Source organism: Pteropus vampyrus, unplaced genomic scaffold, assembly GCF_000151845.1.
Source record: "Pteropus vampyrus isolate Shadow unplaced genomic scaffold, Pvam_2.0 Scaffold245, whole genome shotgun sequence".
NCBI lineage: Eukaryota > Metazoa > Chordata > Mammalia > Chiroptera > Pteropodidae > Pteropus > Pteropus vampyrus.
This window is the reverse complement of record NW_011889026.1, coordinates 861277-884852: the sequence shown is the minus strand read 5'-3', so window position 1 is coordinate 884852 and position 23576 is coordinate 861277. Positions and strand designations below refer to the sequence as shown.

At 59.3% G+C, this 23576-nt stretch overlaps 1 protein-coding gene and 1 long non-coding RNA gene across 10 annotated transcripts in view; both read right to left on the bottom strand.

Annotated features, from left to right (window-relative positions):
- The window catches only part of ARNT2 (aryl hydrocarbon receptor nuclear translocator 2), a 74759-nt gene that overhangs the window by 36565 nt on the left and 14618 nt on the right, over positions 1 to 23576 (bottom strand). For 3 of the 9 annotated variants that reach the window (XM_023520069.1, XM_023520070.1, XM_023520075.1), the window contains 3 exons: positions 22654 to 22792; positions 22036 to 22201; positions 1793 to 1943 (listed from right to left, as the gene is read on the bottom strand). In XM_023520069.1, the coding sequence (XP_023375837.1) occupies positions 1793 to 1943; positions 22036 to 22201; positions 22654 to 22792 (456 nt within the window). Of the gene's footprint in view, positions 1 to 1667; positions 1944 to 2440; positions 2703 to 12166; positions 15360 to 16789; positions 16950 to 22035; positions 22202 to 22653; positions 22793 to 23576 lie in introns of those variants that run through there. The other 6 variants (XM_023520074.1, XM_023520073.1, XM_023520072.1 and 3 more) reach the window with 6 other exon arrangements.
- Positions 16960 to 22025, bottom strand: LOC111729091. The gene is made up of 3 exons (XR_002776083.1): positions 21162 to 22025; positions 18388 to 18394; positions 16960 to 17215 (listed from the first exon to the last, which is right to left on the bottom strand). It is a non-coding gene; the product is annotated as an uncharacterized LOC111729091 (long non-coding RNA).

Sequence of the window (23576 nt, the reverse complement as noted above, 5' to 3'; positions counted from 1 at the left end):
ACAGACGCTTTCGCAGCTCCGTCCCCTGCGTGGACGGTGACGTGCTCACGCCTGCGCCCCGTCACCTCTTCACGGGTGCTGAGCAGGCGGCCCACAGTCCCTGAAGCTGGTCACACATTTTGGATTTGTTAAGCGACTTGAAAATAGGGAACGTGTCCACCTTGTTTGTCCCTGTCTAATCAGTACCAAATATGTCCTAGCCCAAGAGAGGAACGCAAAACATTCTCGGCGATCGACTGGAATTCAGGTTTTGATCCTTTCCAATCGCTTTTTTAAAAAAACGTGCAAAGATGTAATAGTTCAACTAGGTTAAATAAGGAATTGCTTTAAAGTAGAAAACGGCAAGGAAGACTCTCTCATGTGCTGAGCTTGCAAATCTAACTTCCAGGTGATAACAAACACTGTCATAGCATCAATTTTAAGATCTTTTTTTTCTTTTAGGAGTTTGGAGAGTTGCACATGCGAACAGTGCATGTGAACGATTCAGCTGCAGGGCGTTTACAATAACAAATTACTAAACACGCGCGCCAGAAACAGTAACACCAGCGTAAGACCGGACAGACCGAGCTGCGTGTCCGTGCTTCACAGGTGACAAACTTGATATGTCCAATCAGCAGGGCACCGTTCAGCTCACCATCTGCATGCAGAATGCTGAGAGAAATCTGATGGGGAATGGTAGGGGAGACACATGACTCTATCTCGTCTTCGAGAAGGGCGTTTCTTTCATAAGGTCGAGGAGCCGTGGCATTCTAGCAGGCAGGGGAAGGATGCACGAGAATGCACTGGAGACCCGGGAGGGGACGCGTAATGGACAGGTTCATCTTCTTTAAACTACTCCTCTGACTAATGAAGGAAACCCCAAGCCTCACATTCACCATGAAATCAAAAGGAGAGAAAACACACAATTTAACACTCACACGGGTTTCACATTCAGTGCAAAAAAAAAAAAAAAAAACTTCTAACAAATCCAGCCCCATTTTCAAATAACTTCCAGACCCACAAAACGTAGGGACGAGATTTATGGTTTGCAAAGACACTGTGGGGGTTGGGAATGGTAGCCGTGTTCTTGGTGAGTCAGATAGAGGGATTTCGTCTCCATATGGCGTCCACCACAGGCCTGGGGCTGACAGGGCAAAGAAAATCGTGTGCGTGCGTGTGCGTGTGCGTGTGCGTACACGACGATGCATTTCACACTGGCTGTGACAGGTGTCTGCTGTGATTTGATGGGTACTTCTGCGGGGCTGCTGCCAATCAGAAGGGTGACATCATCCATTCACACACACGCAGACTTTGTCAGAACCTCCGCAGTACGGTCCAGGCTCATGCCGTGGGCGATCAGCGGAGAACAGGTGCGGTTCGGGATCAGGGGCCTCGGATTCAGACGACCCTCCCCACTGCCCCACGCTCCGCCACGCGGCCGAGAGCGGGAAATACCAGGACAGACGAGGGGACTGCCCGACGCAGGGGAGGAGGTGTGCGGAAGCCGGAGCTAGCTCAGAACGAAAGGCAGCAGAAGCCCGGTGACAGCTCCTGGCGGGCAGACGGCGGGTTCCCACACGGCAGGCTGCACAGGCTCCACTGGCCCGGCTGGGCAGATGTAGTGTCTCTGTGACGCACTGGCCCACCTCAGCTTGTCCAGCCGGCCCTCGTCTTGGTGTAAACACGTAAGCACCGCTGCCCTGCGCCAGTGACCGGGACTGCCGCTGGACACTGGCCCACGCCTCGTTTCCCTGGCAGGAAGGGCCAGCATCCCACGCAGGTCGAAAGACGTAGATTAAGGCAGCCCACGTACCGTGGATGGAAGAGCACTGTGGAAATGTCACGTGCTCTAAACATGGATGGTCTTGCGAGGGCTGAGAAGCAGCTTGGAAGCCCGGCCCCTTCCCTCCACGTGCCGCGCGGTATCTGGCCTCGGATCTCGATTCTCACGTTTGCAGAAGAATCTGTAAAAAATACCGGGTGACTCAGAAACTCCGTTTTGCTTTGAAAATAATACTTCAAATACTTTCCGAAAGTCTAACGAGATGAAGTCCATCGTGTTCTTTACGTGTAATCTCCGCTGAAGAAATCACTTATCTTTTAAGCCACCTATTAGGAAAATAGTATGAGAAATATCTTGCCCTTTGCCACACCAGATAAGGAGAGAGATTTTTTTAAAAAAACAGATCAAGAAATTCTGAGAATGTAAAGAGGAAAGTCTGAACCACTTCCTTTTAGATGCCGAAGTCTTCAAGGAACGAGAGGACTGAGATGCTCGTAGGACCAAGATATCTGGATGGGGGATTTCAGGAGAGGTTCTCTGTGATCCTTCGCGGCTCTTAACCTTGCCGGTCCCCAGCCCTGCACAAACACGGCTCCCCGTCTCCTTGGCTTTTCGTCGCGGGCTGCTGAAAAACCGGATCGTCTTGTGCAGCGTCCAGGGTGCCCTCAATCCACTCACGATTCTCCTTCCTCATTCCTTGCCGATGTCCCGTCTCCAGTCCAACCACGCCCGAATATTGTATGCAACCCAGAGCCGCCCGCCCGGGGAGCTGCAGACAGGCTGAAGCGTGCCGTGAGGCTTCGGCACTCGACGCCTGCCCGCTGAGCAATTCCAGAAAGAATGTCTGGTTTGGAGTCTGAAGAGCACGAGGGCTGATCTGACAAGTCCGATGACCCTTCCGGAGGCTCCAGAGAGTGGAATGTGGGTGGCTGGGCAGGAGCTGCAGAGAGCAGGAGTTAAGGGTCAGGCGCCTAAGGAGGGACAGGGGGACCGCTCTGCAGGAACGCCGCGGGCCCCGTCGGGGGGCGTCCCCTCCCAGGGGAGCCGACCACGTCACAGCCGAGTCTCCAGCAGGTGGCTCGACCGGAGTTCTGGGCCCCGCTGAATCGAGAGCCCGTTCTGCGCGAGCCAGAGGGGCTTGAACACGCGGCCCAGGTGTCCGCACGGTGGCGGCGGCGGCACACGCAGAGCCACCGAGGAATGCGTGGTGTGGTGCACACAGCCCGATGGGTACGGGGCAGGGGCTTTACGCGCCCCTGAGCCCCCGCCTGTGAGCGGCCGCAACGCCGGGAACGCCACGGGACAGGAGGCACGGACGGGGACGATTCCGCCGGTGCTGGGGGACGCGTGACGCGCTGTGTAGACGGTGGCGACGGGGCTGGCAGAGGAGCTGGGAAGGGGGAGGACGGGCGGGGAGGAATAGACAATTCAGAATTGACAAAACTGCGCGAGGAAGCAGGACCAGCTAAACGTGGCTCGGGAATTTCCGTTTGGAATGTCTCGGTGGAGGAGGGATCCACTGCAGGAATAAGACAATCAAGTCTGATTTGGAACATGCCAACTCAGAGCTACACCTGCCACGTCCAGCGACGACCCGCAGAAACACGGCCTGGAGCCCGGGAGAGAGGGAGGGGTCGGTGAAAAGCCAGGAGTCGGCACGGAGTGGAGCCTCTCCACCAGGACCCCTGTCTTACGCCTGGAAATAGGACCCCCTTCTCCCTCTGGGAACATGTCCTTCCTTCCTCTCCGGCCGTCCCAGCCATGCGGTCCTCACTCGTGGCTCAGTGAGAGCCGCCAAGTTCGTCCGTCACCAGCCCCCGGGCAGGGCTGCTCGATCGGAGACAGGATCCAGACAGGCTAGCAGGATTCATTCTCGAGGACTGCTTTTTGATTCAAAGAAAATTTCCAACGTGTATAGAAGTCGACAGACTGACGTAAGGAACCCTCATGCTTCCGCGATTATCGATTCAAGGCCGATTTTATTTCAGCTCTACCTTGGTCCCCGTCCCCCGCTCCCATGGTATCCTGAAGCAAATACAGATCTCTGGGGATTCACTCTTGGGTACTAGAAGATGCCAGATGCAAACAGATGACGGGAATTTCTGCAGCCACATTTCTATCGTGTCAAGGAAGCCAGTTTAACGCGAGAGGATGAAACGCACATAAAGAAAAATCGGAAAGCCTCTTGGTGGCTTGGGAGCCTGTGTTTCCTGATGTTCCAGAGGCTTCTCCATAGCTCGCCTGTTCAACCTACAGAATCTACGAGCCCCAAATCCTCCTTCCTGCCCTAACCAGGTTGGGCTGAGTTTCTGTCCTTTACGACCACAGGTCCTAAGACATACCAGCGTTCACCTGATGACCGAAGCCACGTCGTGTTCTCTCTCTCTTGTAGAAACAGCCCCCCTCCACCTGAATGTGCGAACCCTCCAGCCCTCCCAAGGACGGCTTCCCTAATCCCGGGAGCGGGAAGTGACCTGCTGCATGTGAGTCACAGGGCACTTGACCTGAGCACCCTCGTTCCATGACTCACATTCCCTCCCGGTCTATAACCATGTGGGCGCGCGCGAGGGCTTTCCGCGACAAACTGTAAGCCGCCTGCAAACAGGAACCCTGCCTGCTTTTTTATTTCCTGTCTCGAACCCCAACATCGCACAGCATGTAAGTTCTCAGAAAGTCTGCTGATAGAATGAGGGAAAGTTTAATTTTGTTAAAGATTCGAGACCATTTAGAGCTCGAGAGAAACGGATGAAGAGAGATTTAGGGCAGTTTCTCTACAGCCTTTTCGAGTCAAGTCCGGGCAACGGAGAGGGACTTCATAATAATCACTCAGAAACACGGCCATCGCGAAACCGGGAAGACAGCATCGCACTTACATAATGTTGATTTAATGGAAAATAAAGGCTGCCAACTCAAAGCCACAGCTACTGCTCTTGTCAATAAATAATGAAAATGTACTAGATTGTTTTCTCCCATCTAAAAGCAGAATGGCACGTTTTACATAACTTTAGTGTGCGCCGGTATCACCTGGGGACTCACCTGAGAGGTAGAGGCTGACTCGGCGGGCCTGGCCGAGGTCCGAGACGATGCGCTTCTGATGCCCACAGCCGGCCCGTGGACCGCACGGAGCAGGTGTTCGGGACGTGCTGAGGCCAGGGAGCCTCAAACACTGTGTCTGATGAAGCCTGCGTCTCACCCCCGATTTCGTGACTTCACTCATCTGGGGTGTGGCCTGGGCTCTGGAAATTTTAAGATTCTGGATGGATTTGAATGTGCAGATGAGTTTGGGAATCACTAGTCTATTCAGCACAGAATTAGATTCAAGGTAGCCGGGTCTGGGTCCTGCCTCTGCCACCTGCAGGGTTACCCTGGACAGGTCAGTTAGCAGCCCATCGGTTTCTGAAGCGTCTGCGGACACCTTCCTGGACCCCCAACGACCCCCTGGAGTCCATTTTCCTAGGTCTGGAGTGAGGACCAGGCCCCCCGGCCACCCCGGTCTTCGCGGGCTTTTTGAAGGCTGCAGGTAGGTGGTCACGTGAGTCAGGAAGCCTGCAAGTCCGGTGGACTTCCGTGTCGCTGCAGAGGTTCTGAGGGCTCACTCGGCCGGCTCGGGACTTCTGTCCCTGAACAGAAGGGCTGGCCCTGCTCGCGCTCCCAGGAGACATGCTGCCGGCTCTGCCACGGTCCGCCTGACGAGAGCCGTATACTGGGGCCTGGGACTCCACCAGATCGCTCACGGTGGCCATGCGGTTTATGACGAGGGCCGGGGCCACACGGTGCCTCTGACCTCTGCGGAGGCCAGAGCCTGGGTGGCTCCACGCCCACACGAACGGCCCTTGCAAGAGCCTAGACACCAAGACTCAGACGAGCCTGCCTGGCGGGCAGCGCTGTGGGTGCCACTGCCCTGGGAGTGCGTTCTGCCCCGTGTGCCTTATTCTCTGCCGATGTTCACCTCTGCCCTTGCACTGCAATGTGGTGCCACTGCAGATGTGACACCTTTCCTGAGTTCTGTGGGTCCTTCTGCCACATCGCTGAACCCCAGAGCGGCCGTGGGGAGCCCCAGCACTGGGACTCAGGAGCGAAACTAATATAGTTACTTTTGGAACCCACTGTGAACAGTATTACGAGGAAAAAAAAACCCTCAAACCTCCAGAAAATTAGAGAGCTTAATGGAATAAACAGCCACGTGCCCGTGACGCAGAGTAACGAAGCGCCCTGGATCTTCCCTTCCGTGTTGGGGTTAAGGAGTCAGACCGGGCGGGCACGGACGGGTTTTGCGGCCCACCCCGGCCCTGCGACACGTGGCGATCGCCACACACATCCTTTGAGGATTTCACACTGTGTGCGCTGACATCCCTCTGTGGACGTGCAGGTCATCCTCGCATGGGGGGCCTTGCCATCTTCCCCGCGTCGCCCCAATTCTGACAAACGAGGTGTCAGAGAGTGCGTACTGACTTCATTTCAGACCCCGAGCTGTGTGCTGGGCAGGACTCACTGGAGGCCAGGCGCTAGAGGTGTGGACAAGGCGGGGTCCGTCTGCCACCCGCGTGGACCTTCCAACCTGCCCAGAAAAGCAGCGGCTCCTGCTTGCTGGACGGTCCCTCCCGAACGTCCCCCACCCCTCAGCACGTGAGGACGCCTCCGTCATGTCAGGCTTCAACCTGGCGGGGTGCTGAGGTCCAGGCCAAGTGCTTCTCGGGGCGTCTAGCTCCCCGGTCACAGCACTGGTCAGTATCCCGGGCTGGTCCAGACACCCCAAGGGAGTGAGCTCGGCACTGTGCGGTGTGGAAGGGAGCAGAGCTCCCCCAGACTCCGTCGTGAAGGCCCGTCAAGTCCCCTGCCCGCTGCGGGTCAGGCTCCACGACCACACAGCGCCGTGTACAGCCTGCTCGGACCTCACCGAGTCTGCGAAGAGAGGGCGGATCCAGGTGAGACCCCGGGATCTGCGTGACACCCTGGGATCTGGGTGAGACCCCCGGATCCGGGTGAGACTGCTCCAGCGGCCGCCCGCTTGGCCCGATGAGACACGAGCGTGTCTCCCAGCCCTTGGTTTCCCCAGCCACAAGGGAGGGGGCCTGACAAGGGCAGATGCCCCCTCACGGGACTAGGTGACGGACAGGATACCAACTCCGCGCCGACTCTCGCCCTCTGGGCCCCGAATTCCGTGGACCCCAAAACAAACACAGCACACTCTGTGAACCTCGCCGACCCAGGAAAGAGGAAGGCACTACGCAGAAGGCCCCTGAGCCAGAGTCGACGCCCCGCCCGGATTCTGAGGAATAGCATTTCTACCACGTAAGGGCCAAAAAAGGGCCCGAGAGACAGGTGACTGCAGAGCTGCTTCTGTCCACGCTGCTGGGAGCGAGTTCAGATCCGTCTCTAACCGACTCACACCCAGCGACCGCTCACTGAGCGGTTCCCGAGCGCTGGGCAGCTGGCCGCTGGCCTGGGAAATGAGGAGGCGGTCAAGATAGAGACGGGCAAGGGGGACAGCGACAAAGAGGCCACGGGGGAGGCCACAGCTTCCAGGCTGGACGTCCCCATGGGGAAGGGGGCATGGTGCGCTGGTTCCCGAGAGACGTGTGTCTTGAGCCATCGCCCGGTGCCAGGCACCGTACCTAGGAGGGCCCTGGGGGACACAATGACGAACGACGACAAAGCTGGAGTCCTCGTCCGCAAGGAGCCCCCAAGCAAGCACCCCACGCACCGTTACGGCCGCATGTGACGAGAGGTGAATGGAGTCACAACATCCTTTACGATCCGACGGCAGGAGGAGATCGAAGCCATTAAAATTAAATAAAAACAAAAACACAAAAACAAAACAGGATGAGAACGGCAGGCGGAGACCACAGAAGCCGGCACGGCAGGGAAGGGGGAGCCTCGAGTTTCACAGGAAGAGCAGCCCTGGTGTGTGACTTCACAGCTGGCCTCTGGCAGAAGGACAGGAAACCGCAGTGCTCGCGTATTGAACAATTGGATTTTCCATTTTTTCCTACAGTGGCATTTACTGCTCCACCGGAAAACCACAATCCACAGAGGAGGGTAAACGAGACACAAACATCAACATGCCCCCTCCCCCCGCACCCCCGAGGGGCGGCCAGCATACGAGGGCTTCTTGAGAAGTGCCAGTTGATGTCATCGTGAAGTCAGATAAAATGACTCATCGCCGTTCTGGGAGGAGAGGGAACTGGGGGCACCGTACCCCACGAAGCCACTCTGCCCGCACCTTTCCCTACGCTACGGCAATAAACCGAGGAAACTTCGTTCTGAGAGCCTGGGGCCCCTCGGGGTTACGGACGCCGGTGACAAAGTCCTCGCTGCCGGGGCCTCGCCGGCCGCCTCTGCCTTCCGAGAGGGTGCAAACTCGCCAGTCGTTTTCAACACCATCCGAGCCCCTCGAGTCCTGCCCCCCATCACCCCGTTCCCCACAGCCCCCACCTCTGTTTCCTTGAGGATCAGACGCTCGCCCAAAGAAACGACTGGGAGCCACTTATGAAAACGGCACTTTGGCCTGGGAGGTGAGGGCGGGTGTGCGCAGAACAGCGGGCCCACGGCGGTGCCCGCAACCCAGCCACGCATTCTAGCCGCCAGGTGCTGTCAGAACTCCTGAGGCTGGGTCGTTATGTGACTATCAGGATGATTCGATTGGTTCGGCGCACGGCCTGGGCACCAGGACTTCAAAAGCCGTCGCTTCTTTCCCGCACATTGGGGCCGGGCATGCTGACTTCGCAAGGGCCATCTTGAGATGAGGGTGAGGTGAGGCCCCAAGGGTCAAGGGCACTGCCAGGCTCGGACTCGGCGAGGGCAAGCCACAGCTCCCCAGTCCTGCTGAGAGCGCTGGAGCGAGCGGCCCGGGGAGGCAGGACGGGGGTGGGGCAGACCCATGGGTGCTGGGAGTAGAGGAGGCAGAAAACTCGTGGCCCACGGGGCCATCACAGGATTCGGACACGGCAAACGGCAGCCGAGAGCTGAACTAAGTTCGCGTCATGCCTCCGTCACTTACTAGCCACTGGGTCAGGTTACGTAAGGTGGACATCGGCTTCTACGTCTGTGACAGCGTATTACGGGCCCTGCCTCGCCGCAGCGCTGCGGGGGACAAAGTACAGCATGTTTAGTGTCAAGTGGTAGCCACTGTTGAATTTATTCCGAGAAAATTTCATCGGTTGCTGGCTGCCTCGTATTCAGTTGAGTCCAAAACTCGGTAGAAAATTTTCTCTCTTTTTTTAACTTCCCCAATTTCAAAACCATTTGAGGACAAGGAACGGAGGAAATGAATGAGTAAGTAAAACAGCTCCTGTGTCCTCCGTGTCACAGGGTCAGTGACATCGAAGAGCATTTCATCAAAAACAATTGCCTCAAATTGAGTTGTTGCATTTTCTCCCCACAGTTCGAAAGGGCAAAGAGGAGAGATGCTCGTCAGATGCCACGGGGGAGGCGGGGGGACATCACACACGGGGGCTGGCAAGGCTCTGGGGAGTCACAGAACAAGCAAATTAATTTGTTTTTATATTTTCCCCAAAATGTTTTACAAAATCATCATCGAGAAAACGTTTGTCTGAGTAACAGATGTTTTGGTGAGTAAGGAACCCCAACTGCCGTCACATTTGCCTTTTTCTGGGAGTTTCCGAAGTCCCGGACTCACTGGCTGAGTTAAGGTACCACTAAGGAAGATTTTTACAAACTGCTGGGTCTGTGGATGGCTTCACAAACCGGGGCGCTGAGCCCGTCTTTAAGAGAACTCAGGACAGGTCTGCTTATCAACTAACGCCGGGACAGCCAAGTTCTCGAATTCCCTTTGATGCAGCTGTCCTACTGGCTGCCGGGCACCATGTGAGGTCCAGGGCTGAGGGGGACACGGCCACTGCCCCTAAGGAGGCCGTGCGGTGAGATGCCCAGGGCTGTTCCCCTGCCAAGTGGCAAGCGGAGCACGCAAGCACGGGGCGGGGCGGCCTGGCCAAGGCGGGGGCCAGAGGCAGCTCCCCGAGGGGCCAGGCCGGCACAGGCCAGAGCCTGGAGTGGAGCTGGTAGTGGAGGGGTGCGTGTGTGTCCGACGGGAGTACCCACCCACCTCGACTGTGACAGGGACAGCAGGCCTGCTTGAACTGCACTCACGGCACGACAAAGTCGAATGTGAGCCATCTGCATCTAGAATTCAAGACGCCCTCGTGTGAGGGGAGGAAAAACCGCTCCCGGCACAAAGCACCCTTAACTATGCTGAAGCTCAGCACCTGCAGGTGCTACAGGCAAAGGCCGGAACGTGTCCTCAACGCCGCTGACGGAGCGGGGGGAGCACGCACGGCGGGGAGCGGGGCCCCAGGGCTGCCGTGTCCCCCAGCAGCATCGCTCGCCCTGAGCACTGGGGTGCAGGACGCGGGGCAGAGGACACGCCAAGCTGAGCACCGCGCTGCCGGCTGTCCGGGCCCCACGTGCCGACGGGCACGCGCTCCCGACTGCACGGCGCGGTAGGCGTGGTAACCTCCGCCACGGCCCCAAGTGTCCACGTGCCAACCCCTGGAACCTATGACTGTGTCACCTTTCACGACTGAAAGCACTTTGCGGGTGTGACATAGTTAAGGATCTTGAGATGGAAGATGACCCTGGAATGATCTACCTCACGGTCCTAAAAGGGAGGCAGGAGACCAGGGTCAGTAGTGGAAGGTGTGACGGCGGTGACGAGAGGCTGGCCCGATGCGGGGAAGGGGTCAGGAGCCAAGCGTGCGGCCGCCCACAGAGGCCGAAAAGGCCAGGCAGCCCTGAGGGAGCCGGCTCGCCAGCACTTGGTCACGGCCCCGGGAGGCGGACGGGTGTTGGACTTGTGACCTGTAGAACTGTGACAAGCGTGCGCTGTCCCAAGCCACTTCGCTCGGGGTGATTTGTTACGACAGCCCAGGAAATGCCCGCAGCGCTGAGACACACACTCCCCAGCCCGGCCCCACGGGCTCGAGGCCCCTTGGGAAACTTCGCCGAGGCACGAATGAGGACTGAACGGCTCACGGGGCTGACGCTCTCCTGGTTCTTTTGCATCGACATCCTCGGGGGCGCGAGGCCCTGCCTTTTAAGTTAACTTCGGCAGGTGTGTATGGAGCAGCCCTGCCAGGCGCCGTGGAGGTACACGCGTACCGGCGCCAGAAGGCAGCAGCCTTGGGCACCGAGGCGGAAAGCGCGTGTCCTCACAGGCTCCCGGCGCCAAGCGCGGTAAGGAAAGCGAGGCGTCACCCGCCCGAGGAGGCCGGGGAATCGTGGACAAGGCCTGGGGTTGGGCCACCAGAGAGCAGGGTGGGGGTGGACGGGCGGAGCAGACAGAGCCAGGGAGGAGTGAAGGCACGGAAGCACAAACGCGCGTGTCCCAGGCTCCGGGTGACACGACGTGACGTGCGGGGCGAGCACAGTATCTCCAGGGCGTCAGGCAGCCCCTGGGGGACTTGGCACGTGCCCCGCAGACAGGGGGTCGACTGGATGACAGACAGCACACGCATCTGCACTTACCCGTCTCCTCGTGCACGGGCGCAAGGCTCTTCAGGATGGGCACTCCGGGCGGGGGCCGCCGAGTCGCGGGGTTGGGCTGCCTTTGCCTCTCGGGGACACCGCCTGACGCTCGCCACTGGAGCCATCGCCGCTTCCAGCTTCCACAGGCAGGAAGTCCCTGTTTTCCCAACATCCTCCGTGACCCTTTTTAGTTTGGCACTTGTTAATTACTAGTGAGGTTCAGCCTCTTCCAATACATCTCACGACAACTAAAACGCGTCAGCATTTACCTACTGAGTTGCATTTTCCCTATGGATTTTTACGAATCCTTCATGTGTTCTGAACACTCTCCAAACACTACTTGGTTGGGTCTAAAAATCGTAAGTATTTTCTGCCAGTTTATGGGTTGTCTTTTCCATTTCTTTAAGCCAAATATTTTTCTAGTGAGTTCAAACATATCGATACTTTATTTCGTGGTTTGTGGTCTACGTGCCCTGTTTAAGACTTCCTTCTCTGGCTCGATTTCATGAGTCTATTTTCCTAGATTTTTCCCCCTAAATGTTTTACAGACATCCCTTATCAACATCAGATGTTTCCACTCACATGGAATTTATTATCATTTTTCGTACATCATACTTTTCATACCGTGTTAAGATCAGGATGTGCGTGGTGGTTCTCTCATGTGTTATTCCCAACACCAAATAAGAATCCCGAGAGAGAGAGAGAGAGAGAGAGAGAGAGAGAGAGAGAGAGAGAGAGAGAGAGAGAGACACAGTCCAGAGCCTTTGCTGTTGCTGGTGCCACAGACCTAGCTCTCTACTCCGGGTGACCCCACACCTGTGACTGCATGGTGCCCAGGTGCTGGGCACGCTGGAGGCTCTGTTGTTTTCTGCTACCGGCACTATCCACAAACTGTTTAATTACAAAGTTGTCCTGGGCCAGTCACTGTTCAAAGTCGTTTTTACTGCAATGAAATTTTAAAAGGCAGTTACATTCGTTATACATACACACAACCGACTTCATAGCTGTTAGCCATCGAGGACATTCAAGGAACACAAACGATGACTGGTCCACAGCACAGTTCACATCCATGAGAAGAGTTAGAAGAGAAACAGGTAAGTGCTTCAACTGTCCGCTGCGGCTCGTCCGTGATGACGCTGCTCCCGGAGGCCATCGCCCCGTTCCGGCACAGCCCGAGAGACCCTGGCTCTGCCACCTCCGCGGTCAGTGCCCACCCCCAGCTTTCGCCAGTTGCTTGACCGCCGAACCAGCTTTGGCCACGAGATCCAGGCACGTGTGAAATGGGCCTGCACCATGGTGTGACACCTCTCCCCGTTGCCCCTGGCCCAGGCCCTGGAGGACATGAGGACAGCCAGGTGGCCCGCGGCCCCTTAGTTCACGAGACAAGGATCTGGTAGAGGAAGGGGGAAGGGGAAGACCCCTGGCAAGTTGGGACACGGGACCTAACGACCAAACCCACATTTTCTGGTAAAACAAAGAGCATTTCTACCCTGCCTTGTTACCAGCCAGGGCTGCTGGGTACCAGGCCTGGCCTTGCTGGCGGGACGGGTCGTGACTGTTGGCAAGCGGGTGGGTGAGCATCCACTGTCATCTGCTGGGCCGAGTGCGGACGTGCGGACGGGAACGTCACTCATTTCCCGGGACCTGTCTCATCTGGTGGTCCAGACAAGCAAGGGCACTGACCGCGTCGGGATGCTGACGTGGGGACACGCGGCCTCCCTGTCGGCACAAAGAAAGACGTCTGGCTTCCTGTCGCCCCAAACGCTCGCCTCCCAGGACCAGGAATTGTCTCTCCCTGTTACACTGAGTCGAAGTGAGCAGAGCAGGTGGAAGGTCACTGGGATCAAGGCCCTCCTGTCTCCCCTGCAGCCCCTCGGTGCCCAGCACAGTCACAGGGACGCAGCAGCCCACGTCAGTGTAATGAGCCACCTCAGAAAAACCCCAAGTTCCCTCCAAAAAACAGAAGGAAAAACAAACACAAAAGCCACCAAACTTCCAAACTCATAGGCTAAAGGCCACAAGAAAAATACGTTCTCATTTCATCAAGAAACTATTCTTTGATTCAAAAGCTATCTTTGTGCCTTTGGGGGAAGTAATTGTGCCCACTGCCTGGACCAGCTCCAGGCTGCGAGTCAGAGGTGACTGGGCCACACGGGGAAGCCCTGCCTGGGTCTGGTACGGCCAGGGTGGCCGGCGTTTCCACAGCCTGCCATTTCTCCAGAAGCCAAAAGCTCCTCAGGGTGACACGACATCACGTGCACCCAACCCCAAGACCCAAGCACCCCTATTTACAAAGGATTAAAAGCCACTCTGGAAACTAAAGTCAGTGTTAATTTTGAGTCTAAGAAATGAAGTCACATGAAGGTGGCACTGGCTGAGGGCACTGCACCCACTGATGGCAGATTTTACAGGTGGAGCTCCCCGAGCCAGCTGGGCCCATGGTCCCCCTGGGGTGCCAGACAGGGCTGGCGTTTCACGCAGAGGTTTGAGAGGGTCGTTTCGAGCAAACACGCCTGGCCCCATCCCGCCCACTGGGCTCGCTCTGCACGCAGGCCACTGGGACCAGCTCCACTCTGCTGGGCTTCCGGAATCACAGGGAGGGACACTCTGCCTGTTTCAAGTCGGGGGCCTACGGGGGTCACCTGAAGGAACTCTGGCAGGGACGCAGGGCTTTCCCGGGGGTGGGCTCCTCCAGTCACCTTAAGGCAGCCATGGGCAGCTCCCCTTCCTATGGGAGCCAGGGAGGTGAGGGGACGGTGACGCGCATAGGATGGTGGCGGTCAGGAAAAGAAGACAGGAGAGGTCGTCCTTCGTGTGACAGGCGTGGGAGAGGCAGAGACGAGTGAAAACCGCGATTGAGTCCAAAAATCCTCTCCTCAAATCTGAGGAAACACAGCAAGCCAGGGACCATGGGCTCAGAGGCCCAGCAGAAGCTTCCAGAAGTCACCTCTGACTCCCGTTTTGAGACGACCCAAAGAATTCAAGGCCGTGGCGAATACGGCAGAATCAGAACTATCCCTAGAACCGGAACCCAGTCCTCAGCCCACAGGCCTGACTCGGTCTCTCCCAAGATGCCACTGCTTTTTCCCCGTTGGCTGCAGAAAGACGGCTCAGGTAGCCCGGCGGGACAGGGTTCAGAGTTCCGGTCTTCCCACATGGGCTCACCCCCAAACCATCCCCGGAGCCACTCACTGAGCAAGCAGAACACGCCCCCGAGGCTGGCCCTGGGGAAGCAAGCCTGGTGGCACAGGAGAGGAGGCCCAGGCATCCCGCCCTCCGTCCAGTGCTCTGCACCCTCCAGGCAAGCCGGCCTGGGCTGGGGGGCGACCCACACCAACAGAGCACGGGGCAGACACACCTGCGGACATGGCTGCTTGCTGGGCTCAGCTCGCCACCTTGGCGCCCAGAGCCCGGGCCACGCCTCCTCCACACCCCCAGGGCTCTAGACACTCTCTCTGGCCACACACAACAGAGGAAGCACAACACAGCCATTAGGACAGGGACTCACGTCACACCACACAAAGTACACGTCCCACAGCACAAGAGGCACAAAGACTTGGTGAGCTGGGGGACAGTGGGGCCACGTCCACTTCTGCGTGCCCAAGCCCCTCAGCCCACCCGCCCTCTAAGGATACCGGTTCCAGCCTCCTCCGCGGGCCTGGCGGGGTGCTCGGCACCCTGGGCTGTGACTGGACTTCTCACAGGTGGACATGGTCCGTTACGAGATTAGTTACGACCAGATCTTAAGGGCCCAGTGGCCTCACTTCCCAAGGACGCACAGATACAACACAATAAATACAACTGATTCCCCACGTCCCCCTGGGCTCCGGTCGGCGGCCGAGCAGCCGGGGCCTCGGCTTAGAGCTGAGCGACGCCGTGTCTGGGGGTGCACGGGGGGTGGGGCGCCTTCCGCTGGGGGCTCCTGCGGCGAGGGCGGGCCCCACTCTCGGGGGCGTCGGCGTCACTGTCGATGCGCAGGCGGCGCTGCACAGCGGCAGCCCGGCCCCGCCTGCGGCTACTCGGAAAAGGGCGGGAACATGCCCAGGTCGGCGAAGTCCTCGATGTTGTAGTTGGCGGTCCCCTGGGTGGGGTCCCCTGGCATGGGCAGCATGTCCTGCAGGAGAGAGGGCAACAGGGCAGTCGGGTACCGGCGTGTCCCGGCGGCCCCACCTGCCACTCACCCGCCCGGCCACGCCCCCAGGCCGCTCACGCCCCCCACCGGCCACGCCCCCAGGCCCCGGGGGGGAAGCTGTCAGGCGGCCTGAACTCTGGGACCCGGAAAGCCCTCCCTCCTGGGGACTGGCGTCCCCGCAGGTAAACACGGCTTCAGGACGCAGCCTGTGGTCAAAGCCGGGCCAGGCCGCGAGATGGACAAGTGCCCCAGTGGCAGGAGGGCCCGGCTGGCCCCGAGCGCGTGCACGGCCACACGACGCTCGGAATGCAGAGCGGGTCCCTTGTCAATGAGTACACGGAGGGCAGGGCCAAGGCCGCGCAGGTCGGACCTCACTCTTAACACGTCCTGCAAGCTCCCGGGCCTCAGAACGCCACCCCGAAAACGGGAGCAGCTACGTCTCAGCCCCTTACAGCTAAGTCCCCCAAGCGCGGTCTGGAGAATCCTCTGCTGTGAGACACTCTGGGAGAAAAGAATTTCTGGACAAGCAAGTTTGGAGAACGAGGCACCCTTCCCCTTCCCCTTAAAAATCCCAGATCCTCATTAGTACGATAAAGCCTCTGATCAGTCCCGTAGTGGAGAAATCCAGTGACTGTTTAACCAGTCAGCATGTCACAAACTTATTTGACCAAGAATTGTTTAGCGTCATGACCACGAAGTGCCAGGTGAGGGAATTCTGCCCTCCACAGCTGCCGGGAGGCGGGCAGGCGAGGCTGAGCCCTACAGAGGGATCGGGGGCAACCACTGGAGGACAGGGGAGCCCCGGCCGGGCCTGGGCAAGGTGCTCCCCTGCACGTTTAAAAGGGTTCTGCCCCGGGGAGACTGTTGCCACAACTGGGCTCAAGACCTGCCCACGGTGAGCTGGCCCTCGAGAAGGGGGGTCGCCATCTTGGGCGTCTCCGACCCTCCCACCACCAGCCTCGGCCCCACCCCTCCTCTGCAGGACCCGCCTGGGGCTCTGGGCTCCTGTTGGGAGGTGCTTCTCCCTCCTGCAGACGGAGCACCTGGCTGGGGTAGTCGATGGCTTGCGCCCCGTATGGAGCCTCCCCTCCCTATAGTGGGAACTTTCCTGCCTCAAAGTGCAGCCTGAGGACCTGTGGGCAGCCCCGCGGCCGTGTCCACTGTAGGGGCCCCAGGAGGTCAGGCCTGCCGAGCGCCAGGAATGGGCCAGGACCGTCTCAGACTGGATGGCCGCAAGGTGCCCAGGTGTCCTCCGTCGGCGGGAAACGCCCTGCGCTTGACCAGAGAGGAGACCTGGGCTTCCGCTCCCGGACCCCTCCCCGTCAGGGCCTCTGGGAACTCACGACCGCTATGTGCACGGGGCGCCGGCGGCAGCGACCCGGGAGAAGGAAGCAGAGACGCCAGGTACCTACGAGGTGGTGCTCGCTGGATTTACCTGGAACACTTCAGTCTGCCCCGGCTGCTGGTGCGCGTGCTGCTCACCGCTCTGCTGGCCGTGGTGCTGGCTCTGCCACTGCGACCAGACTTCCGAGGGCCGCCCCTGGAACTGCCCGCTACTCTGTCCACTCTCGGCTGAAAGATCGACGTATAGGACACGTGCTTCAGAAGACAGCTGTGGCTGACACATACGAATCTCTGCGGCCCACAGGGGCCCCCGTCCCTGAAGGCACGTCCAGAGCTGGGCGAACGTGTTTGCTGTCCCCTTCTCCGTGGGCCGGGAGGAGCCCTCTCGGGCACCGGCACGGGCATCAGAAGGGAGCAGCGGCCCCTCCAGAGGACAAGCCTCCCCTCAGCAGGCCCGGACCTCCTCCAGCCCCACTGCCTCTCGGGGAACATGGCTGAAGGCACACAGGGCGTCCCCACGAGGTCCTTCCCCAGGGGCCATGAGCCGCCGCCCTTCCCGCCCGTCCATGAGCTGAGTATTTCTCAGCGCCCGTCGGTTTGGGGGCAGAGGGTTTGGGCTCAGCTCAGACAAGAACACAGGGCTCTGGGGGAACCAGCAAATTCACCTGTAAGTGAGCAGCCTGGCTTCTGTCTACGCTGTACAAAGAACACCCAAAGCAGAAACAGAAAATAGGAAAAAAGAGCAGAGTTTTGTGTAAAACATTTTAAAGATTCGACCCAAGAGGATTAGCATGCATTAAGGCACGTCGAAAACTCAGGAACTGGGTTCTGTTGCTGCGAACCATCCAGCGGCAGTTTGGGGGCGACGGGCTCTCTGCCAAGCCCTGGGTGGCAGGACAGCCCCACCTTGCTCTTCCCAGTGGCCATGCAGACCACAGAGGACCCCGGCTACCTGACGGGTGGGCGCCGGGTGAATCCGAGGAAAGACGATAAAGTGTTTGAGGAGGATAATAAACCCCTCTCTCTCACACACACACGCACACGCGCACGCACGCACGCACGCACAAACCCGCCCTTGCTGCCTGACACAAAGGGCGTTAACAACATACACACACTCATTCGATGCTTCAGACCTGGTGCTTTTCATGCCCCGCATGATAACCGTTCGTGAAGCCTGCTTTGAGACCAGGGAAGGCGTCGAGAACGAGAGGGGTTTAAGTCTATGCGCACACAGGAGTCCATTGTAACCAACCAACCAACAAAAACCAGCGTCTGGCAATCTGCAGAGCCTTCTGCTAACAGTCACGAGACCCGGGGGCCAGGAGGGAGGCTTTCGTGGAGTCACGTCCACAGGCCCGATTCGGACATCTAGAAATGCAGCACGGCAGCGAAAGTAAATGAGCAGCAGCAGCAGCTGGAGCTGTGAGGGAGGCCACACTTGACGGCCACCTGGCCCATCCTGGAGGCCCAGAGGCAGCACACAAGCGGGCCACCCGCTGCTCCAGGGGACAGAGGGTTATGGCCACCCCAGAAGGTGAGGGCGTGGCAGGGCTGTCCCAACTTGCATCCTCCAGGACCTGCTACCACAGAGGTCTTGCCATCATGCATAACGTCTCTCAGTCCGTCCTTCCTGATGAGGCCTGGACCGTGTCCCCCAAACTCACACTGAAGGCCTAACCCCCAATACCTCAGAATGTGCCTGTGTTTGGAGACGGGGCCTTTAAAGAAGTCATTCAGGTAAAACGGGGTCATCAGGGTGGGTCCTACTCCAACATGACCGGTGTCCTTGTAAGACATGGGTAAGGCCAGGCGGGCACTAGACTTATCGGGGGGGAGGGGGGTCACTTCGTAAGTTATACTAACGTCTGACCACTATGCTTTGCACCTGAAACGAATATGATATTAAATGTCAACTGTCATTGAAAATCTTTTAATTAACAACAAAAAGATAAGAGGCTGGGATGTGGATGTGCACGGAGGGAGGGCCACGTAAGACACGGAAGAAACGGCCTCTGCCTCACGAGGGACCCGCCCCGCCAAGACCGGGCTGTCAGGCTTCCCGCCTCGGGCCACAGGGAGTGCGGGCTGTTCAGGCCACGCGGTGTGGGACCCTGTGGTGTGGCAGCTCCAGCAAACTCTCACTCCCACCGAGCTGCCTGCCTGCCTCTGCCCTCCAACTTCTCAAGCCATCCACACCGCAGCGTCTTCCTGCGGAACTGCCCGTCTCCTCAGCCCTCTGCAATGACTCACGGCCACGTCCCCGCCCAGCCCGACGGGCCCTCAGCACGCTCAGTCCTGGCCTCCTCTGGGGACCAGCAGCCGGACCGCCTGCTCTTTGAAGCATTTCTGCTGACTTGTAGGACGACACCCGATTTTGGCTCTACTACGTCCCCCACGACTCTGCCGGTGCCCCCTGGTCCTTATGTGTGCCTCTGTCCCTTCGCACACGTTGAAAGCGGGACCTCAGCTAGGCCTTGCCTTCCATCGACACATGAGATGGGGAAGGGGGGCGGCGAAAAATGGCTGGTTCATCGGTTCACTTGGCAGACACTTCCCAGGCCCATGCCGGAATAGTCCACTCGCATGACACGAACACCCACTCTCATGGGTCCTCCTCAGTGACAGCCAGGGACAGGGGAGGGTGACCACTGGCCCTCTGCTTGTATATGGGGGGACTCGAGTCTCTGAAGCACGGACACAAGATTGCAGAGTAAAAATCCTTAAACTCCTGGGAAGGGGAGAGCTCCTCTCACGTGGGTGGCAGAAAAGGAAACTCATCCACGGACTGCTTTAGAAACGACGCCAAACGAGTTAGTGCTCACGGGTCAAGCCAGCGCCTAAGGGAAGCGAGGCAGCGGGGCCTCACTCGGCCCCAGCCTCCCGGAGGACGTTACGCCACGCGACGGGTGACCCGAAGGACAGGTCCGCTGGCCACGTGACATGACAGTTAAAGGGGGAAGACCTCCTCCGGCCTCTGCTACCCAACGATTTCCTTTCTGACCTGCCTCAGGGACCCCGAGTAAGTAACGAGTAACAGCCGCAGCGTCATCTCTCCCGGACAGAGCACTGTGGGGCCTTCGCCGAAACCTTTGCTCGGACCGGCTTGTGCCGCAGAGAGATGGTGAACAGGGATGCTCACGGCTGCGCCTCCGAGATGGACCGCTGCCCGCGTCCGGAAAAAGCCCCAGTGGGCACCAGCATCTTCATGCTGCTTTATTGTTCCCAAAGCCACGTGGATGGCTACAGGCCGGGAGCAGGTCCTGGCCGTGCCGCGTCTCTGGCTCTGCCGGCTTCCTGCACCAAGTCTGGGCTGCGACAGCCCTGGCTGGATGCACGGGCCACCTGCCGGCCCAGGGGGCCAGAGAGGTCATGTCACAGGCCGCCAGCACCTGGGCTAACCGGGTGGGCGTTCAGACCAAAGATGAGGACCTTGAGGAGCTGTGGGCCCCTAGTTGTGGGGACAAGGGAATGATGTCGTCTTTTTAACACACTTTTTTACGGGCGCTCAATGCTGTAATCTCGCCGTCGCTAAGTTCTCCCTTGTGAGGTTCGTGTGATTTGGAAACCGCCCCAGGGGTCAAAGCTCACGCGAAGGCCTGCTCGGCCGTCCTGGGTGGCTGGGTTTAGCTTGGCTACAGTCAACCAGGGCGGGCTTCGTGCCCCGGGGAACACTGGCAGTGTCCGGAGACATCTGCTCATTGTCATAAATGGAGAAGTGATAGTGGGTAGAGACAGGGACACGGCTCAACGCCCTGCGAGCATGGGACGGCACCCACCACAGAGTCACCTGCTGTGAGATGTCACCGGCGCGTGGCTCAGACACCTTGCTGCACAAAGTTGGCAAAGAGCCCCAAAGTGGCAGCTGCTCCCTCACAGATGCTCCCGGGCAAGGCGTCCACCGCACGTCAAGGAGCAAACATTCCCCGTGGCTCTGGCTAAGGCTTCGTCTTTCCACCCCTCACTAGTAGGGGCGGAAGGCCTGCAGCTGGCCGAGTGCACGGGGCTGTTCTGGGGGCAGCGGCTGGGGGAGACAGAAGCATGGTGTGCTGAGCATCTCAGGTGACGGAGTCCCCCACAGGCGTGCCCAGCCAGCCCGGCTCCGGGTCTAATTAGTCACCCTATTTCTCACTGCAAGAAGCTCTGACGTATCTGGAATGGCAAATCCTTTCAACCGACCTCTCCAGCACAAACCTGCCGGGCTGGGCGGGCCAGGCAGGGTGGACACGGCTCTTTCGAGGAGGGGCCGCGGTGTCACGCTGGTGTGTCCTGAGCTTTGCAAAAGACGCCCATCCTCAGAGTCGTCAGTGCCATCTGTGGTGACCGGAGTTGATGTGTGTCGACCTGCTGTGACTTGTGTCACACATGAATTGAATGCTTTCACCGCCCCTTCCTACACCGGAAAGCATGTATGTGTGAATGTGTGAACAGGTGGCCACGGACACGTTGGGCTTGACACGAGAACCTGCTACGAGCGCACGGGATTAATGCTGGAGGGACCGCTGAGTCCTTGGGGAGGGACAGACGCGTCAGGACACGCTGTGCCCCAGGACCTCGGGCTGAGGGGTGCAGCTGGCCATGCCCCCCACAGGCGGGGACCTCCACTGCGATGTCCCTAAGGCTGACAGATGGCCAAAACGGAAGCTCGGATGTTTGGGTGCAGCTTCATGCTCCCCTAGGAGCCCCACTCCTGAATGTCACCGTGACAGCACTGTAGGAAACGGGGCCCCGGCTGGTGCTTCCTGCCAGAGCCAGAGGTCCCTGACTAGGCCCACCTGTGCGGGACGGAGGCCTGGCCCGGGAGAGACGTTGAGGGGTGCACACGTGCGGGGAGCGGACAGCAAGGGTGTCAGGGACGTGCCCCAGAAGGCAGCTGTGTAACTCTAACGAGACCTGCAACATGTCCGCCACGGCGCAGGACCCCGCTCTGGTGTTACAAACAGAAAGAACTTCGGTGATTATTACTCAGACACCGAGTCCTCAGAACTGCTCTCCAGTTTTCTGAAAGGAGACTATGGGGCTTTGGGGGGCCTGAGAGTCTTGCCGAGGGCCAGAGGGTGAAGGGCAGGTTCAGCGACATCAGCACTCAGAAGTCCCAGGGCCTCGAATATCGTAGATCGACCCGCAGAGCCCAGGTCTGAGCAGCCACCCCTCAGAAACACCGCCAGCCCCCTTGGGGCCGGACACAGAGCCTCCTGGAGACCTCTGCATCTGGTCCCGGGCTCTTGGAGCTTGGGGCTCGGCCCCCCAGCGCGGGATGTTTGCAAAGCAGTTTTGTTGGCCCTCCCAGGCACGCCCAACCTCGTTCCCCACCTACCGAACCCTGGAGTCCTGCTGGCCAGGCTGGAGTAAGCGTTCCCGCTGGGCGAGGAGGTGGCCGGGCTGGACAGCGGGCTGTAGGAGGAGGGGTCGGCCGGGTAGGTGTGGCTTGTCCCAATCCCAAAGGGGGTCGACTGCGTCTTGCTGGACTGAGAAGGGATTTGCTGCAATCAGGACAGAGCCCAGATGGGGTGCAGCACCGGCAGGTCCTGCCCCTGCTGCAGGCCGGTCACCATCACCCACAGGTATGGCGGCAGGGTGACATGCTGCTCTGGGCCGGCCGGACTCCCCGCGGCCCTCCTGGCTGGCTGGGCGCAGGGTGGGGGCCAGGCCAGCCTGTGCAGGCACAAGAACCTCAGGACTTGGGCCCTGGATGTTTGGGGCAGGTCCTACTGAAGTCACCCCCAGGGCTACCGTGATCTGGGTCCCCTGGCTTCTGATGACGGGGCCCGGTGCCACGACCACCAAGACCTGCCCTGACTTGTGCTCCTGGACACCCAGCTGTGGTCCGGCTCAGAGCGCTGAGCCAGCCTCAGGGCCACAACACCCAGAGAAGTCACATCTGGGCGCTCTGCCCGCTGGCACCGGGGGACCGTGCCGTCCGCGAGGCCCGTACCTGTCCAGGGAAGGGCGGCCGGCTCCCCGCCCACGCCGCCTGGCTCTGGCTCAGCTGCCGGGAGATCTGGGACATGCTCTGGCCCGCGGGTGAGGGGGACTGCATGTCGTTCACCCCGGGCACGTGAACCACAGGTGAGCTACGAGAGAGCACGAGAGAGCTGAGGGGCTGTGCGCCGGGACCGCCGCCCCCAGCTCCCGCTCCGTGCCTCTGAACAGATGCCGCCCAGGAACGCAGGGGCCTCCCACAGTGAAAAGCGGTCTCCCCTCAACCCACTCCTCCGAGTTCTGGGCGACAGTTCCTCTGAGACGCCCGCAGAGCTTATGGGTTCAGGAAAGGGGTCGCAGGCCGTCAGGTTGTTGGTCTTAAGCAGAGGAAGAGGCTGACAGAGGAGCCCGCTGGTCGGAGCCCAGCCCTGGGCATGCGGCTGTTACGCCCTCCGCCCCCCTCAGCGGAACTGTCTCTGTTAGGCGGGCAGCTGTGCTCACCCCACACTGCCCCTGCTGCGTGGCCAGCGGCACTGAGCACCCCTCTGCGAGCTCAGTCTCTGACCACTGTCCCCTCCGGGGCACGCGCTGTCTGCATGGTTGACACGTGTGCCCTGGGATTTTTCTAGCTACGCCCGCTACGTGGTAAGCTGATGAAGGCGGGTAAGCCTGCATGTCGTGTCCGGCCCTTCCCCCGGCCCCCGACCCAGCTCAGCACGGGCAGTGACCTCGAGAGGCCCTATATGCTAAGAACCAAGCCTGGAGAAGGCCAGACACCCTGCCTGTACCTCTGAGTGGCCCTACAGGCCGAGACCCCAGGCACGATGGGCCAAGTCATTCTCTCTTCCTTGGGTCTGACTGTGGCCTCTGGGAAGCAGGGAACAGGGCACTTGCTGCTGCCCTACCAGGTGTCCTCAGCTCTGACCTAGTCTAGAG